The sequence below is a fragment of the Lepidochelys kempii genome, chromosome 11, assembly GCF_965140265.1.
Source record: "Lepidochelys kempii isolate rLepKem1 chromosome 11, rLepKem1.hap2, whole genome shotgun sequence".
In the NCBI taxonomy this organism is placed as follows: Eukaryota; Metazoa; Chordata; order Testudines; family Cheloniidae; genus Lepidochelys; species Lepidochelys kempii.
This window is the reverse complement of record NC_133266.1, coordinates 55890655-55909637: the sequence shown is the minus strand read 5'-3', so window position 1 is coordinate 55909637 and position 18983 is coordinate 55890655. Positions and strand designations below refer to the sequence as shown.

At 41.2% G+C, this 18983-nt stretch overlaps 1 protein-coding gene across 12 annotated transcripts in view; it reads left to right on the top strand.

Moving 5' to 3' along the window:
- DNAH7 (dynein axonemal heavy chain 7) overlaps positions 1-18983 on the top strand; it is a 270100-nt gene that overhangs the window by 140228 nt on the left and 110889 nt on the right. For all 12 annotated transcript variants that reach the window (XR_012154342.1, XM_073306229.1, XM_073306230.1 and 9 more), the window contains 4 exons: positions 8527-8682; positions 9365-9533; positions 12631-12757; positions 17908-18127. Coding sequence is in view for 11 of the 12 variants with exons in the window: in XM_073306229.1 (XP_073162330.1) it covers positions 8527-8682; positions 9365-9533; positions 12631-12757; positions 17908-18127 (672 nt within the window). In the remaining variant the exon portion in view is untranslated. The remainder of the gene's footprint in view (positions 1-8526; positions 8683-9364; positions 9534-12630; positions 12758-17907; positions 18128-18983) is intronic.

The following is an 18983-nucleotide window of genomic DNA, read 5'->3' as shown; positions in this document are numbered from 1 at the left end:
TCCTTCCAGGCTGACAACCTCTACTTGTAATGTGAGTATCTGTTTTGATATTTAAGAACAAAATGAATACTTGTGGTATTAATTACAGTGGTATTTAGTCTGTGATTAAAAATATTCACGGGTTATTAGTTTTATGATGGAATGAAACTGTTTAGGAAGTCTTCGTTTTATGGTCTTTAAATTTTATGTCTTTCCTCCTCTTCCTTCCCTCCCCCCTCAGCATGATAAAATTCACTAAATGATAAAAGATTCTGCCTCAACATTAATGGCCTAGTTTTGTTCTGTAATAACTTTACTGAAGAACTTTTGTGAAAAGGAAGGAAGACTGTGGCTATATCTACACTACAGCTGCGGTTGACGCTCTGAGATTGATCCACTGGCGATCGATTTAGCAGGTCTAGTGAAGACCCGCCAAATCGACAGCAGATCGCTCTCCAGTTGATCCCTGTACTCTACCTCTGATGAGAAGAGTAAGGTAAGTTGACGGGAGAGTTTCTCGCATTGACCCCCCGGGATATAGACCCTGCAGTAACTCGACCTAAAGTACGTCGACTCCAGCTACATTATTCTCGTAGCTGGAGTTGCGTAGTGTAGGTCGACTTATCACAGTCGTGTAGACATAGGCTAAGAGTGGAAAAAACTCTGGATACACCACTGTGTTCTTGAAATGTACATAGCAATATTTTCTACAGAAATTCATCATCGTCATCAAATGTGCATAGTCTACTGAGGACCATTGTGCCAGTCAGAGTGATCACAGTTGATGGCACCATATCAGGCATTGCGGAGTGAAGTTCCGAGATCTGGCTCAGTCCTGCAAATCTCTGGGGCAGCCCCAGGGTGATACTAGGTAGGGTAAAGGTGTGCACCCCTTCACTTGTCAATGAGAGTTTGAGAGCACATTGTGCTGGGGTGTTTTTGTCTATCCTGGCAACATGGCCAAAGAGCACACAACACCACTTTTGAATGTATTGGGCTATTGGAGGAAGGCCATGTCTCTGCAAGATTATGGCATTTCAGACAAAGTTGAACCCTTTATGCTCAAGATTTAGTGCTGACAGTGCATATGGAATGCTTCTAGCCTCTCCAAATCTGCCTCTAAGAGGGTCCAGGTTTCTGACCCAAATGGCAGTACAGAGGTCTGATAGATCCTGAACTTTGTCTCAGTACATTTTTGCATCCAGAGGAGAGACATGGACTTCATGGAGGAGGTGGTGATACTTAATTGTCATAGGACATCTGATTTGCTGCAGTCATTTGAACAGTTCTTGCAGCTGAGGTAGACAGATGCCTCAACACTCTCCATGGTGCTTAATCCCTTCTGCATCAAGGTACCCACATGGCCCCACAGTATGCCAACATTTTTATGGCTGACTTAGAACAATGCTTCCTCAGCTCTGTCCCCTAATGCCCGTACTCTACTTGCGCTACATTGATGACATCTTCATCATCTGGACCCATGGAAAAGAAGCCCTTGACGAATTCCACCATGATTTCCACAATTTCCATCCCACCATCAACCTCAGCCTGGACTAGTCCACACAAGAGATCCACTTCCTGGACACTACGGTGCTAATAAGCGATGGTCACATAAACACCACCTTATACCGGAAACCTACTGACCGCTATTCCTACCTCCATGCCTCCAGCTTTCACCCAGACCACACCACACGATCCATTGTCTACAGCCAAGCTCTACGATACAACCGCATTTGCTCCAACCCCTCAGACAGAGCCAAACACCTACAAGATCTCTATCAAGCATGCATACAACTACAGTACCCACCTGCTGAAGTGAAGAAACAGATTGACAGAGCCAGAAGAGTTCTCAGAAGTTACCTACTACAGGACAGGCCCAACAAAGAAAATAACAGAACGCCACTAGCCATCACCTTCAGCCCCCAACTAAAACCTCTCCAACGCATCATCAAGGATCTACAACCTATCCTGAAGGACGACCCATCACTCTCACAGATCTTGGGAGACAGGCCAGTCCTTGCTTACTAACAGCCCCCCAACCTGAAGCAAATACTCACCAGCAACCACACACCACACAACAGAACCACTAACCCAGGAACCAATCCTTGCAACAAAGCCCGTTGCCAACTGCATCCACATATCTATTCAGGGGACACCATCATAGGGCCTAATCACATCAGCCACACTATCAGAGGCTCATTCACCTGCACATCTATCAATGTAATATATGCCATCATGTGCCAGCATTGCCCCTCTGCCATGTACATTGGCCAAACTGGACAGTCTCTACATAAAAGAATAAATGGACACAAATCATACGTCAAGAATTATAACATTCAAAAACCAGTCGGAGAACACTTCAATCTCTTTGGTCACTCGATTACAGATCTAAAAGTTGCAATTCTTCAACAAAAAATCTTCAGAAACAGACTCCAACGAGAGACTGCTGAATTGGAATTAATTTGCAAACTGGATACAATTAACTTAGGCTTGAATAAAGGCTGGGAGTGGATGGGTCATTACACAAAGTAAATCTATTTCCCTCCCCTCCCCACACACACACACTGTTCCTCAGACGTTCTTGTCAACTGCTGGAAATGGCCCACCTCGATTATCACTACAAAAGGTTTTTTCTCCCCCGCTCTCCTGCTCGTAATAGCTCACCTTAAGTGATCACTCTCATTACAGTGTGTATGGTAACACCCATTGTTTCATGTTCTCTGTGCATATAAATCTCCCCACTGTATTTTCCACTGAATGCATCTGATGAAGTGAGCTGTAGCTCATGAAAGCTTATGCTCAAATAAATTGGTTAGTCTCTAAAGTGCCACAAGTCCTTCTTTTCTTTTTGCGGATACAGACTAACACGGCTGCTACTCTGAAACCAGTGTGAAGATAGTGCACGAGCTTCAGCAGAACATTTGGGATACCAAATCCTTTCAGTGACAGTGAAAGCGTTGACCCATCAGCAGAATAAAAAGTTGCTTCAATGTCTATATATGGCATGTGAAGCAGGCAATTCAATTCTCAATGCAGGTCAACCAGAAACTGGAGGGTAAGGACAATATCCACTGTCGACCACCCAGGAATGAAACCTGATTGCTGTGGATAGTGGTGTCTGTTAAGTGATGTCCTGCCAAGCGGAACAGTAATGAAAACCTTTCTGGGGACCAGTAGCAGTGAGATTGGCCTGTCGTTGCCAAACTTGATGTCAGATCTCTAACCCTTGTATTATGATACCATGTTTCCATTCTGCTGGTACAATGTCTGGTGCCCATACTTTTAAAAACATTTGATTCAGGCCAGTGCACACTGATTCCAAGGAACCTTTGAACAGCTCATGTGGAATACCATCAGTTCCAGCAGCACATCCATTCCATAACTTTTGGAAGGCCTTTCATATTGCCTTGAGTGATGGAGGCTCTGTTTTGGTCCCTACGTCTTCAGCCATATAGTTTGCCAGATCACATTGCTCTGGGCAGTCATCAGCAGGTGCATGATCTGAAGGTATACATTGTCCCCAAATGTAAAATAGTTATGGGTAAGGACAAAGTCACAAAGTTCAGCCACCAGGTTAGCCGTGACATTATCGGGGATAGTGTTCTTGACGGCTTGTAGTCCATCTTTGTGTGGAATGTTGGTGTAGAGGGCTTCTACATCCGTAGTGGCCAGGATGGTGTTATCAGGAAGATCACTGATGGATTGTAGTTTCCTCAGGAAGTCAGTGGTGTCTTGAAGGTAGCTCTAAGGTACACACTTTCATAATGTGTTTGCCATCTTCCCAGGACTTTGTCCATTGATGAGCAGGAAGAGCCATTTGGTTTCATCTTGAGAATATTAGAAGTCTGTTTGTGGCTATCAACCACACATGAGATAGCCCTGTAGATAGGATTCAGAATATTGTGCTTTGGGATGTCCTCTGCTTTATTGGTCAAGGAATTTAATGTAGACTTCACAGTCACATTTTGATATGGCCTGAAAAATGCCTTTCAATCACTTACATTCTTGGACATCTCCCTGCTTGGGTGTTCTGATTTTTTCCCCCTAATATATCAAAGGGCTCTTCAGAAAGCCAAGGTTTCTGCACAACCCTCTGAAGCTGATTGTTTCAGTGGTGGCATATGATATAGCATTACATATCAACTCCAGACAATCTCTATGTCATCCAAGAGGGCATCACGATTACTTATGTGATCTTTGACGGCCTGTGTATATTTTATGGCTTCAACAGGATGCTTGGAAAGATGGTGGAGATTACTTTGTGGATATCTGGTTTGCGAGGGGTTGGATAACGCAACGAGAGCTCAGCAGCAGTTAGTCAATGGTCTGAGTTTGCTGGTGAGATTTCACTATGTGGTCAGTTTCTTTCATGGCATGTCCATTGATTGAAATTCAGGTTCAGCAATGGTTGTTGAAGTGCCTAAACCTAAGCCTATGACAGAGAAACTCTCGATAGCACACTATGTCAGAAACTGAATGGTGTGGTCACTTGGGGGATCCAAACCAAAGTGACCTATCACGATTTCACACCCCTTTCAACCACAACCAGTTACACCAGTTACATTGAAATCTCTGAGCACTAACAGTGTGTCATGTGGTAGAATTTGACTGGATTTTTACTGCCAGCTGGTGGTAGAATGCATCCTTTTCCACAGGTGATGCATCTTCTGTTGGCCACAGCAACAGACAGCAGGGTTAAAGCTGAGCATAAAGTAACCATAAGAAGATGTGGTGCTATGTGGTTAAGATCTGTGCTAGAGGTCGACTGATAACTGCCACACCTTGACTACTATCTGGACTACTGGAGTGGAGAAAGGTTGCTGCTTCCACAGTAATTTGATCACTTTATGGCAAGTGAGCTATGATGCCAGTGATTATGATCTTGTAGTAAGTGAGTTCTTTGACAAGTGCTGTCTTGTACTCAGTACCCATCAGTGTTAACATGTTTCATGTCGAGACATGCAATAAGCCAAGTGGGGTTTGGGTCTTGCCCACTATATGCATGTGAAATATGCCCCTTCTTCTGGATCTGGCAATAACAGGGCCTTTAACCCTGGTGCTGTCATGACTGGCTGCCCATTTGTTTACTTGGGTATTGGGAAACATAGAAGGTTTTTTCAGAGGGGTAACCGTCCCCCTTCTCAGGAATTCTTCTGCCAAATGCCATTGGTTCCTGAAGGTGTGAATGACCATTTGGAAGATCTAGTTCCTTTTCTGCCTTGTACAATCCATGCACTGACAGTCATATCCTATCCACCTTCACCATCGTTGGGAAATTTAGCCCTTATCGTCTGGTTCTGTCATTGGCCTTCACTCATTACCCTGAGGCCTTTGTTGTGTGCTACCAACTGAAGCTGAGGCTTGTGTGGGCAGGGATGACTACACTTTGAAGTAGAGCAGGTAATGCTGCTACTACCTACCACAGAAATACAAAAGTTAAATCATAGAATCTCTCTCTCTAATGCAATATATGACAAGCTTCTATCTGATAGTGTTTAGTTCTGTATCCACAGACTTGATAGGTATGCACTCCTCCTTTGGGAATTTTGAAATGATCAAAAGAGAAAAGTAAATATGGTTGTTACCCTGCATGAAGATTATCACCTGCTCAGTCACAATACTCTGTAGTTTCCTTGAGTTGAATAATTATTTTTTCTGTTATCTTTTGTCTTTGCCTTTATAAAAGTTCAGATTTTTCTATCCAGGGTAGGGATTAAATATTCTTTTTGTTGAGTTTATTATGATTTAGATCTAAAAGGTATAATCTAACAAATCTAATAGCTGTTGGCAGAGATTAAAACAGACATTTTAAGCTTTATAAAACCAAAAAATGGTTGGGCTCTTTCAAAAACATTTATATTTCTCATTGCAAACGTGTGCAGTATAGTTTTTTACATTATTTGACTACAAAGGGCCAGATTATATCCTTTTATAGTCCCACGGAGGTGATGAAAGGAGGAAAAAAATCCCCTTGTTTGAACTACATTTGTCAAAGGAAAGAGATTGTGCAAACACAACATTACCCTTTCCTTCTTTTGACTCTGTAAAAGGCCCCCATGCACAATCTTGGTTCACGTGGCTTTGCAGTTTTGACAGAAGCATGGCTGCCTGGGAGGGTGGAACCCAAGGATAACTTTTCACCATGGTTTCACACAGACCCTCCCCAGGGATTTCCCTGGATAAAATGAGGCTTGCCCTGTCAAAAGGATAATATTCTGGTCAAAGAACAGGGTGTTAGGGAATATTCTGGAACAAAGAACAGGGTGTTAGGGAATCTAGGTTCTCTTATTACTTGATACATACTCTGATGCATTCTCAGACCATGTTAGAATGGGTTTGTGAGGCAGAAGAAGGTGAAGAATAAATGTAAACATGACTAATGAAGGAGCCATTCCACCAAGGAAGGCATGGAAGTAGTACTATTTCATTAGAGTCATGACTTTCTGTGGAAGCCACCCACTACCTGTCTGTTTCATATCAGAGCATCTCCCTTGCAGCATAATTTGGAGGAAACTATGAAAGTGAAAACTCATGAAGCTTCCCAGCCTTTTTCTTTGACAAAGCATGATTTGGCCCAAAACAAAGTCTGTTATTCTGTAAGTAAATTCGGCTTTCCTGTAACTGAAGAAATGTGTCTGATTTAGGCAACCCTCAAAATTCTTATTCAATATAGAAAGGTAAAGTCTGCTTTCTAGTTTTCATGCATTTTCATTCTAATAATAATTTATTTTAAAATTGGAAATTAAGATGGTCTAGGACAGTAGTTACAGAGATTCTAATTTGTAATATATTTCTTGACAAATTCCCTTCAGCATGAGTACAGATTGTTTTAGAATAAGATGACATAGTTTCTCATATATTCATGCATTTTTTTCAGTAATTATAGTCCTCACAAACACAATTCCTGTTTCTTATATATATTAGGGCTGTCAAGCAATTAAAAAAAATTAATCACTCAATCACACTGTTAAATGATAATAGAATATCATTTATTTAAATATTTTGGATGTTTTCTACATATTCAAATATATTGATTTCAGTTGCAACACAGAATACAAAGTGGACAGTGCTCATTTTATATCTTTTATTACAAATATTTTCACTGTAAAAAACAAGAAATAGTATTTTTCAGTTCTGTACTGTAATGTAATCTGTTTATCATGAAAGTTGAACTTACAGATGTACAATTATGTACAAAAAAGCTGCATTCAAAAATAAAGCAATGTAAAACTTCAGAGCCTACAATTCCAATCAGTCCTACTTCTTGTTCAGCCAATCGCTCAGACAAACAAGTTTGTTCACATTTGCAGCAGATAATGCTGCCCACTTCTTCTTTATAATGTCACCTGAAAGTGAAAACGGACGTTTGCATGGCCCTGTTGTAGCCGGTGTCGCAAGATATTTACGTCCCAGATGCACTAAAGATTTATATGTCCCTTCATGCTTCAACCAGCATTCCAGAGGACAGGCATCCATGCTGTTGATGGGTTCTGCTCAATAACGATCCAAAGCAGTGCGGACCGACACATGTTCATTTTCATCATCTGAGTCAGATGCCACCAGCAGAAGGTGGTTTGGGTCCTGCAGTTTCCGCATCAGAGTGTTGCTCTTTTCAGACTTCTGAAAGCATGCTCTACACATCATCCGTCTCAGATTTTGGAAGGCACTTCAGATTCTTAAACCAATTTCAATGTGAAATTTCTAAAGATAGCTACAGTACTCAACCATCTTTAGAAATTTCACATTGGTACCTTCTTTGCATTTTGTCAAATTTGCAGTTGAAAAATACTATTTTTTTGTTTATCATTTTTACAGTGCAAATATTTGTAATAAAAATAATATAAAGTGAGCACTGTACACTTTGTATTCTGTGTTGTAATTGAAATCAGTTCATTCCCTTTCTTGGTCTCTTGCACCCAGATCAGTTCCACCCTTAAGAAGAGGGAATGTCTTTTACTGCGCAATAGTAATCTATTAAGTCCTGCTCCAGCTGAAGTCAATGTCAAAACTCTCATTGACTTAAATAGGAGTAGGTTCAGACTTTTAAAGATCAATTCACACTGGTTCTTGAGAAGAAGCTTTGTCAGTTTTCCTTGAAGGGATGGTGACAGTGATACAAAGTTTGTGGGAGGAGCTGTGATTGTTTTGAGAATTATGAGATGTTGTGTTTGGAAAGAGAGATTTATGTACTGAATTTGTATGATATACTGTAAGTATATAGACAGTCTGAGAAAATGTGAAATATATATGATGAGTTTTAGGTGTTGTTTTTTTCCTTTTAACAAATTGGGTCCTAACACTTTGAATTATCCTGAGAATGTTGCTTTATCTCTGGAATAAAAAATTAGAGATCTGAATGTTAATGATCAGGGATCATTTATCATTCCATCATTTTTAAGCAGTGACTTGCAAAGTTGATGTGGAAACTGTCCCCTATGGATGTTTGACAATAAATGTTAGTCTTGTGCCTTTTGCTGAAATACTGGAAAAATTGTCAGATCTATGTACACATGTGGTTTACTGTTTTTCTCTTCATCATCCTTTCAGCATTTTCTTTTAAATAACTTGAATAAAGAAGTCTACAAACCTCTCCTCATTAATTTCTCAGCACAAACTACAGCCGCTCAGACTCAGAATATTATCATGTCAAAGCTGGATAAAAGGAGGAAGGGAGTTTATGGTCCTCCTCTTGGGAAGCGAATGGTAACTGAAATCTATTTTTTTAAACTAAAATAAATATTTAAATGCATTATTTCTCAACTGTAACCAGAAGTAAAATTAAGCAGGAATAATTAACATAGTGTAATTCTAGAGTGGCAGAGTTCTAATTCTCCTAATTTAGACTTTCTTGCTCCCTATTCTATTTATGTAAATGTAAGGGAGTTGATGTGCTCAGAACCGAATTGAGGGAGAGGGATACTTCTGTGATATACTTTCTTCCACCTATCTTGAGACTTTCTCACAATGTTCCAGCTTCTTGAAGGGATGGCGGGGAAGAGGGGTGGATAAGGGCAGCAGGTGAGTGATATATATCTTGGCTGTTTTCCCTGTCCCATATCCACAGGAGTAACCAGTGCAAATAATTGCAAACTGAATCCACGGTACCCAGAATTGTTTCCCCCTCCACACTGTGTAACTTCACCCTCAAAGGCATATGCTAGAGTCATCCATGTTCAGGTGAGCTGCTTCCAGCATAACTCCTGCAGGAGCTCTGATGTCCAGAGCTTGTAGGGATCTGGCAGCAAGATCCAGGCCAGAATCTTCTTTGCCCAGGCTTCTGATGGATCCTTCAAGATCCATGTGGATCTCAGAGTATCCACAGGTTTAGAAAGCATATTAAAAATAAATTTAGAAAAGCAAATTTCCTTCATATTTTCATTTTCAGGTTGTATTTGTAGATGATGTAAATATGCCAGCACGAGAAGTCTATGGTGCTCAGCCTCCAGTTGAGTTACTTCGCCAGTGGTTAGATCACTGGAATTGGTATGACCTTAAAGACTGCTCCATGATTAAACTTGTGGATGTTCAAATTATGTGTGCGATGGGACCAGCAGGTAAGATATGTGCATCATATGTTCTTTTATACATGACTAAAATTCTAAGTACCTGTAAGAAAATGTGTTACTGTTCAAGTGCTGGTCCATAGGTGTGTTCAACTGTGCATATGCCTGAGACTGGAGAATTCTTGCAAGTAGTGTTCGTTGGTCCATTCCTGCACCCCAGCTGTCCTCTTGCTCTGCACCAAGAGTATAAGGGGTGGGTTGGATTGACCCCCTCTCTAGTTCTTTCTTATTGCCACATGATCTGAGTCAGAATCCTCCACTGTCCAGAACTTCTCCTTTCTCTTTATCCTATAAATATATTCAAAGTTATTTTATTCCTAGTTTGTTGTTAGTGTTCTACTAGATGGTTATACTTGGCTAGTGTTCGAATCCCCACCCTGCGGAACACTCCTGGTCAGCGTGGGGCTTGGATAATGTCCAGGATTCTGTGCTTCAAAAATGTATTTCTTGGCCCTGCTTCTTTTCAGTCAGTGACTGTATTTACTGTCCTGGGCAGTGCATATCCCTGCCAAGTGCAGTATCTGTTGCTCCTTCCCCAGCTGAACATGGCAAGTGCAAGAGCTCCAGCTTCAAAAACACCTTCAATGAGACCTCAGTCAGATCCAGATCAGGGATCCAGGTCACCCGCCTCCCCCATACATCATCCAAAGTGTGCATCCCCCCAATTCCGTGTCTGAATCCAGAGAGAAGAGGAGCAGAGGGTGCACTCACAAACACAAAAGCAAATCTGCTTTTAGAGTCTCTGAGAGACCCCATCCCAATCCCGTTTCTTTGGTGAGCCTTCATGTTCAAGCCTTAAGGATTTATGTTCTCCTAAGCCTCATAGGCATAGCCAAAAGGGATCTCAAATTATCAGGCCCTTCTCTCCAAACATAATTTTCTGGACTACTTTAAGGACAAACTGCCTCAGGAAGACAGGGTTAATTTCCTGCTGCATGCAAGGTCATGCTGGGTGGAGGATGCCATTGTGTTCTGGCATGCAGAGATTAGCAGGTGTATACTGGAAATTAGTAATTGGCATTAGCAAATGCAGAAATAAACGGGTGTATACTGGAAAGTTCATATCATAGATTCTAAAGGTATCTTACTAATTTCAAGCACACCACGCTCTATAATTTATGTAGTAGATTTTACATTATTCTACTGAAATACTATCCCAGTCAGAGTATTACCAGGTTTTGGGACTAGATGGTGACCCTGATACGGAACCCATCCCTAGGAAGGAGTACTGTGGAAAGGGATCTGGGGGTCATAGTGGATCACAAGCTTAAATATGTGTCAATGGTGAAACACTGTTGCAAAAAAATAAAACATCATTCTGGGGTGCACTAGCAGGAGTGTTGTAAGTAAGACAAGATAAGTAATTCTTCTGTTCTACTCTGCGCTGATTAGGCCTCACCTCGAGTATTGTGTCCAGTTCTGGGTGCCACATTTCAGGAAAGATATGGACAAATTGGAGAAAATCCAGAGAAGAGCAACAAAAATGATTAAAGATCTAGACAACATGACTTATGAGGGAAGATTGAAAAAATTGGGTTTGTTCAGTCTGGAAAAGACTGAGGCGGGGGGATATGATAACAGTTTTCAAGTGCATAAAAGATTGTTACAAGGAGGAGGGAGAAAAATTGTTCTCTTTAACCTCTGAATAAAGTATAAGAAGCAATGGGCTTAAATTGCAGCCAGGGCGATTTAGGTTGGACATTAGGAAATACTTAACTGTCAGGGTATAATAAATTAGGGAGGTGGTAGACTCTCTGTCATTGGAGATTTTTAAGAGCAGGTTAGACAAACACCTGTCAGAGATGGTCTAGATCAGGGGTGAGGAGCCTTTTTTCTATCAGAGGCCATTGACCCACAGAAAAAATCAGTTGTGGGCGACACACAGCCACGTGAGGGTTGTGAATGTTTGGGGCTTCCCTTAGGCTCCGGGGTGGGGCCAAAAATGAGGGTTTCAGGGTGTGAGAGCAGGCTCTGGGATAGAGCAGGGGGTTGGGGTGCAGGAAGTGGTGAGGGTTCCGACTGGAGGGGCTGGGGATGAGGAGTTTGGGGTGCAGGAGGGGGCTCCAGACTGGGGCCAAGCAGTTTGGAGTGCAGGAGGGTGCTCACGGATGGGGCAGTGGGTTAGGGTGCAGGTGGGGGTGCAGGGTCTGTGAGGGACTTATGGTGCAGGAGAGGGTTCTGACCTGGTGCAGGGGTTGGGGCAGGGGTGTGGGCTCTGGGAGGGAGTTAAGGTGCAGAATGTGGGGGCGGTTCAAACTGGGGCAGGGGTTTGGGGCGCGGGTAGGGGTGTGGGCTCTTGGAGGGAGTTTAGGTACAGGAGGGGGCTCGGCTGGGGGTTGGGGTATGGATGGGGTGCAGGGTCTGGGAGGGAGTTTGGGTGTGGGAGGGGGCTCAGGGCTGTAGTTTAGGTTGCGGCTGGGGTGTGGGGTCTGAGAGGGAGTTAGGGTGCAGCAGGGGGTTCGGGGCATGGGCTCTGGCCAGGTGGTGCTTACCTGACGTGGCTCCTGGTCGGTGGCACAGCGGGGCTAAGGCAAACTCCCTGCTCCCGGAAGCGGCCAGCATGTCTATTAGCAGCACGCGGAATTCCCCTGATCGTCCCTCCTCCCGGGAGCTACGGGAGGTGCCAAGGCTCGGGACTTCCGGCCCACTGCGCGGAGACTTGCTGCAGGCCGGATTAAATTAAGCAGCGGGATGGATCCAGCCTGTGAGCCGAAGGTTCCCCACCTCTGGTCTAGATGATACTTAGTCCTGCCTTGAGTCCCTTCCAGTCCTACACTTATATGATTCTGTAAGAAACACCTTTTAAAGTAGTTTAAAATTTACTTAGAATAGGACAATATGCATTTTGTAGACTATTCTCACTTTCAGAAAGCGAGATTCTGATGCCCTCATTCAGGTTGGATAGTACCTTATTCTACCAGTAGTCCCATTGCAGTCGCTGGGACTATTCTTGGAGTTAAGATACTTTTTAATGTGAATCAGGGTGGTAGAATCTGACCGAGGATGATTAGTAGAAAAGTGTTAAATATTTATAGCTTAATGCTAGTTTCATTATTTTATTTTCAGTATTTGTGCTTTCTCATTTTAGGTGGTGGCCGAAACCCAATAACTCCTCGATACTTGCGACATTTCAATACAGTTACTATTAATGAGTTTGATGATGATTCCATGTATACAATTTTCTCTAGAATTTTAGACTGGCATCTCTCTACTTGGTAAGTAACTTTTGTATATTGCAAAAGGCTAAAGTAAATATTTAAACTGTGTCTTTGGAAAGTCTACCAAAATACCTTTCTAGGATCCTGTTCTGGAGTGGAATTGAGCATCTGTGGGTCTGATGGATTTGACAAATTCTCAGTATTTCTTATGACAAGGCTTCTTATTAGGAAACTCCTATGGAAAATATTTCTCTTCATAAACCTAAGCTTTTCACTGTGTGTTAGAATCATTCATGTTGCTTCAGTTAATTCAGATGTTTTGAAAATATTATTTCAATTTAAAGTAAATAAAACTACAGTCATATTAGTGATTATTCTAAGAACCTAAGATTTTCTGTAATATATTATACTAGTCCTCACCTATGCTTACCACTCTTAGCAAATTATAACTTAGAATACTATTAGCTTCTTTAACATTTTAGTATCTGTCAGAAGTCAATAAAAATAGAAAGTTAGTCAATTGGTGGAAAATAGAATTCTAATGAAAAATTCATCTGTTAATTGTCATTACAGTATACTTTTTGATTAATTAAAATAACAATAACATAAATTATTGTTGAATCTGAATTTCATCTACTAGTATCTCATTTACACACTGTTTAGAAAAAATGGATTTTGGGGGGGCTTTTTTGTGAAAGTATTTTTCTTCTTTTGTTTAATTCAGGTCTCTTAACACTCGACCTGTGTTTAAATACCAATTTTCACTATGGGTCTGATCCTGTGAAATACTGAGCATCCACTTCTGTGGGAATTGAGGGTTCTCCTTTGAGATATGTTGTCTATGTACATATTCCACTTCTGGTGGTGTGCATGCACCCCATGTGCTCCAGATCAGAGTCTATTGGCCAATAATGTCTGTGGTGGCTGCGTATGTGCCCCGAGTCTCTTTGTGTCTTGTGCCAAGGGCATGTAGTCCAGAGTGGGCAAACTACCATTCAGTTCCTTCTCATTGCTTCAGGCTATGAGACAGAGCTGCTTGCTGACCATTTCCTACAAATTACTAGCTTACTTACCTTAACTTTTGTTTTGACGGCATCTCTGGGATGCAACCTTCGACTGTGGGACCACTGTGCCCCCTTAACTCACTAATCTGGGTTGTCTCTCACAATGCCTTACTGGTGACAAGTAGCAAACCACTCCAGTTGCTGTTACCACTCAGTATAACCATATGTGGAGCCCCACACCCAGCTAGATTGCATGAATGCTCCCAGAGCCACTCAAAAATCATGCAGAGCAAGGCACCAGTCAGATTCCCTCAGCGCCCAGCCTTGTACCTCAGGAATATACCGTCTTGCACTGCTCAAGACTCTTTCTTAATTGGTTCACCACTTCATCAATGGAAAGTGGATATACACCAGACTTTGTAACCTGAGCTGATTTACCAAGCACTTCAGTCAAACTTACTGGTAAAGAGAAACATTAGAATAAGTTTACTGATTACAAAAGATGGATTTTAAGTGATTATAAGTGATAGGCAAAAGTCAGAGTAATTACCAAAGGAAAATAAAAGATAAGCATGCAGTCTAAATTCTCAACCTTAATAGACTAGGCCATATCTGGACTAAGCAGTTTTTCTCACCCCTCTGGATACTGCAAGTTGGGTGCAATCTTTCATGCACAGGCTCTTGCTGTTAGTCTGGGGACCAGTCTCCTCATCTCCAGCGTTCTCTTTGCCTTCAGTGTACGTGGGGGAAGAGACAGGACCAACCATGTGGCTTCTGTCCTCTCTTTTATATCCTCAGTCCATGTACTTGGAGAACACAAGTTCTGGCATGTCTTGTGAACATTGCTGAGTTTTGTGGATGAGGCTGAGCAATTCCCCTGGTGTGTCCTTGTGCAAGTGAGTCATTGAATTGTAACTCCCTTGCTGGACAATGGCTGTTAATGGTTGTTCAACACCCCACCAGGCATTGGTTACCTCCCTTGTTGTTATCTCTGGGGATCTAATATCTGGGTGATTCCCCAACTCACAGCATATTTTAGTGACAGCCATACAACACAGTCTCATAATTTCAGAGATATACATGTCTAGACAGAACAATGGCTTTCAGTGGATCATAACCTTTTCCATGATACCTTACATGGTATGCTTTATATGAAATATCACAATTATATATAAATGATGAATATGGGGATTACAGACTACCCACCCAGGTATAGAGTGTCACACTTGTAAATACTCTTATCCCCATAGTCAGTTCATAGTAAGATTGCCTACCTTATTTATTTGCAATTTATTTGATAGGTTTACTTTCAATAAGGAATTTTAAAAAATCCTCTCCTGGTACCAGGGGTTAGAGATGGCCAATCCTAAATCCACCAGATATAAGTACTACCCATCACGCAAGAGTGCAATTAACAACGGACATACTTGAAATAATTTTTTTGTTTGTGGGAGCTGCACATCCCCAGTAAATGTGCAGCAGAGAGGTCTGGCCACTTACGGGTCCAGAACTGAGGAGGAGGAGTGGTGAATTGAAAAGCCTGGAGAATAAGAGGAAGGAGGCAAAAGGCACTCTTTTAGAGAATTGGGGGAAAGTGTGTTATCAACGTAGAAGACCTGGACATATAAAACAAGACTTCCCCAAGGTGGAATGTGGGTTCGCAGAATTGTGCAAATGGATTGGGACTCTCAAGGAAGGATAAAAAAGAAAACAACTACCATCCCAATAAAGGTGAGAAGGAGGTGCCAAAGGGGAATTGTGGATGCTGCCTTGCAATGTTTGTTGATCCAGGGGGACTTAGTGAAGCTCCTGGGGGAAAAGATAGAGTTCGAATGCATTAATGGGGAGAAAAAACTCTGACTGTTCACCTAACTATATATAAGTTTTTGAGGAGTTGGGTCTTGTCAAGGTTTTTCCGACCATCAGAGAACCACTCTCTCCATGAGACATTAACTTGGCTTTTATCTGCCCGGATGGGCCCACCATTTGGACCCATGGCAACATGTTCCTTGTTATACATGTCTATGAAACTGGAATTTTAATTTCAATCAAATAAGGAAGGAGAGTTGATGAAATTCAAGTCTTTATGGCAGAGCCACCCTATACTGTTTTTTATGCAGACGTGGTATCTCTGAGAACACATCCAAAGTGCCTTCCTAAAGTCATCACTAATTTTCATCTCAACCAACAGGTCCTTTTCTCTATATTTTTTCCCAAGCTTCACTCTTTCAAGGGAGAGGCTAATCTTTATACTTTGGAGACCAGAAGGGCTCTGGCATTTTATTTACAAAGAACAAAGCCATTTAGGGCTACACTGAGATTATCCATGGCAGTAGCAGAGAAGTTTAAATTAGTGTAAATGGTGGGTTCTCTGTAACTTGAAGTTTTTAAATCATGATCTGAGGACTTCAGTAACTTGTCCAGAGGTTATGGGTCTATTACAGGAGTGGGTGGGTGAGATTCTGGCCTGCAATGTGCAGGAGGTCAGACTAGATGCTCGTAGTGATCCCTTCTGGCCTTAAAGTCTGTGAGTCTATGAAACAGAAACCTGTTTCTACTCAAAGACTACCTAGATGTAGTGTAATGTAAACTGTGTGAGAACCTATTACAAAATAGGAAAATTGGATCCTCCTCAGAGTTCATTCCACTAGAGCTCTTACAGCATCCTTGAGAAATATTTCCATCATAGATATTTGCAAAGTAGCCACCTGGGAGTCTGTGCACACATTCATGAAACACTGTTCCATTACTGAAACTTCTAGATTAGATGATACATTCAGCAAAACTGTGCTTCGTTCTTTATTCACTTAGACTCCAAGCTACCATCCCTTGACTAGTGTTTGTGAATCATCAAAAGTGGAATGTGTATATGGACAGGAGAAAGAAAGGAGAAAGAAAAGTTACTTATCTGTACAGTAACTGAATTTCTTTGAGATGTTTCCCATTTCCATAAACATATTTCACAATGTTCCCTCCTTGCCACCTGCTTCTGAGTCCTATAGCCTTCAGATTCTGTGTTGGAGAAGGAACTGAGGGGCAGTTGGCCTGCTCCACTCTATATTCCCTCAGCAGAGCACAAGAAGGACATTCATGGCACATGTGTGGCAGCAATGGACACTGCTGACCAAAAGACTCTGATCTTGAGCACACAGGCATCTGTGTACAACTAGATATGGAGAATGTATATGGACAACGCATCCGTACAAGTATATAACTTATTTTTTTTGGTACTGCAGAGTCTTGCAGATGTTATACAAAATGAAAATATATAATATTCACAAACAAAAATAACCCTCTTGGGCTAAAATGGAAAACTTCCTTTTCTGGGGAAAATCTTGAATTTTTCAAAAAATAAAATAGTTTTCTACCTCTCAAAGCTCTCTTTAATTATCTTTGCCTTATAAGCAAGCAAATAAGCTTTTTTCTTTGGAGGTGAGATTTACTTTTCTTCATGTAAATGGCCCAGTAACTTCAAATGGTGCCTTAGTTGTAACAGAGAGATGTCAGATAATCAGAGTGGGTGTCATTTGCCATAAGGTCAGTGGCATATCTAGATGTGAGGCCTGATTATAGCATGCTTTGAAGCCTGTGCATGCTGCTCTAGCAGTGTGCAGGGGCCACAATGGCTGCCAGTCAATTAGCTTAAAGATATTTTGTGCCTGCTTCTTCAGGACTGCACTTTCTCTGCTGTGTCCCCTAAAAGTAGCAGCACAGAAGCTGCCCTGTTACCTTGAGCACTTTGGTCCTGGGAGGAGAAGCTCCTTGGATTGTTACCATCCTTGAATATGATCAGTTTAACTTACTGCAAAGGATATTCACATATCCAAACCAGGTTGAAGTCTCAAACTACAGGGGAATTTATGAAAGTTTCAGCTAGGTGCTATTTGAAACAGCAAGATGTACTGTAAAATGGGGAAAGCCCTGATTATAATGGTGCATTCAGTACCACAATAATAATAAAAAAAGAAAGTGGTTGAATCCTCAATATTTTCTACAATTATTAGTTTTGATTCACAAGATGACTTGACTGGAAACTCCATTAATCCAGCAAGAGCAGTGGAATTTATAAGATTGTCTATAAGAAAGTATTATCTTGAGACTTAAAATTGGCATTGAGAAGTGAATCAGTATTTAAGTATATATAGTTAGTATGATGGAACTGTGAAAATCATTTTATTCTTAGCACTTTCTTTAATTTGTCAGTTATAACTTCACATCCGAATATTTAGACTTGACTCCACAAATTATTAATGGTACCATGACAGTGTATAAAGAAGCTATGAAGAATCTGCTGCCCACTCCCACCAAATCTCACTACTTGTTCAACCTCCGTGATTTCTCCCGTGTTATTCAAGGTGTATGTCTGTCAAGACCTGAAACAACAGAATCTGTAGGAATGATAAAACGTCTTTGGGTTCACGAGGTAAATCTCATATTAGTAATAAATTGTATATGATATTTATGATAAATAATTGAACAGTCAAAGTTGGATTTAGACATTTATTTTTCTTTAGTAATAAAATTTAGTTGAATTATTTTATATCACAGCTATGATGTAAGACCTATGACTAATAGCTATGTAATGATGCCATAGTCATAAGGTTTTTTTTGCTAGCTAGAAATGAGATTTTATGCATACTTGTTTGAAGTATGAACCACATCTTAATGTATTGTGGGCTCCTTTCCTTTCATTCACAATTATCCAGACGACATCTCCTGCCATAAGTTATTACACAGTGTACCTACCTCCATTTCCTCTCCTCTCCCTCCCAATGGCAGAACAAAGAGTCTGTGGAGAGAGAGACAGCAGTGGGCCAGGGTCATGGGAAGGTTGGGTGGGGAAAGAACATGTTCTTGTTCCTCTCTCCCTGTGGATCTTCTTCAGTAGGAACTCCTGAATCTTCAGCAACTGTAACTACCTCTCCCCTAATGATAACATCACAAGCTAACTGATCAAAGGAGTGGTGTTAACTCATCTATTTAGAAATAGGAAGAAAAAGCAAAAATATACCAAGTTTGGTCTCTCTGACTTTACATAAAAGTAAGGATAGTGACACCTGCCACTCTTTACAAAATGTCTTCAGAATACAATTAATATATTTAAAGTATGCATATAGTATGTGGAAAATGTTTTATTTTCCCACATGGAGCTTAGCTTTCATTTAGAAGATAAAAGGAACAACTGTTCCAGTTGCTTCTGAACATTTATTTTAATTTTCATTGTGCTGAAATTTAAGAGACTTTGCACTTTGAAACCATTTTTTATGTGTGTGTGTGTT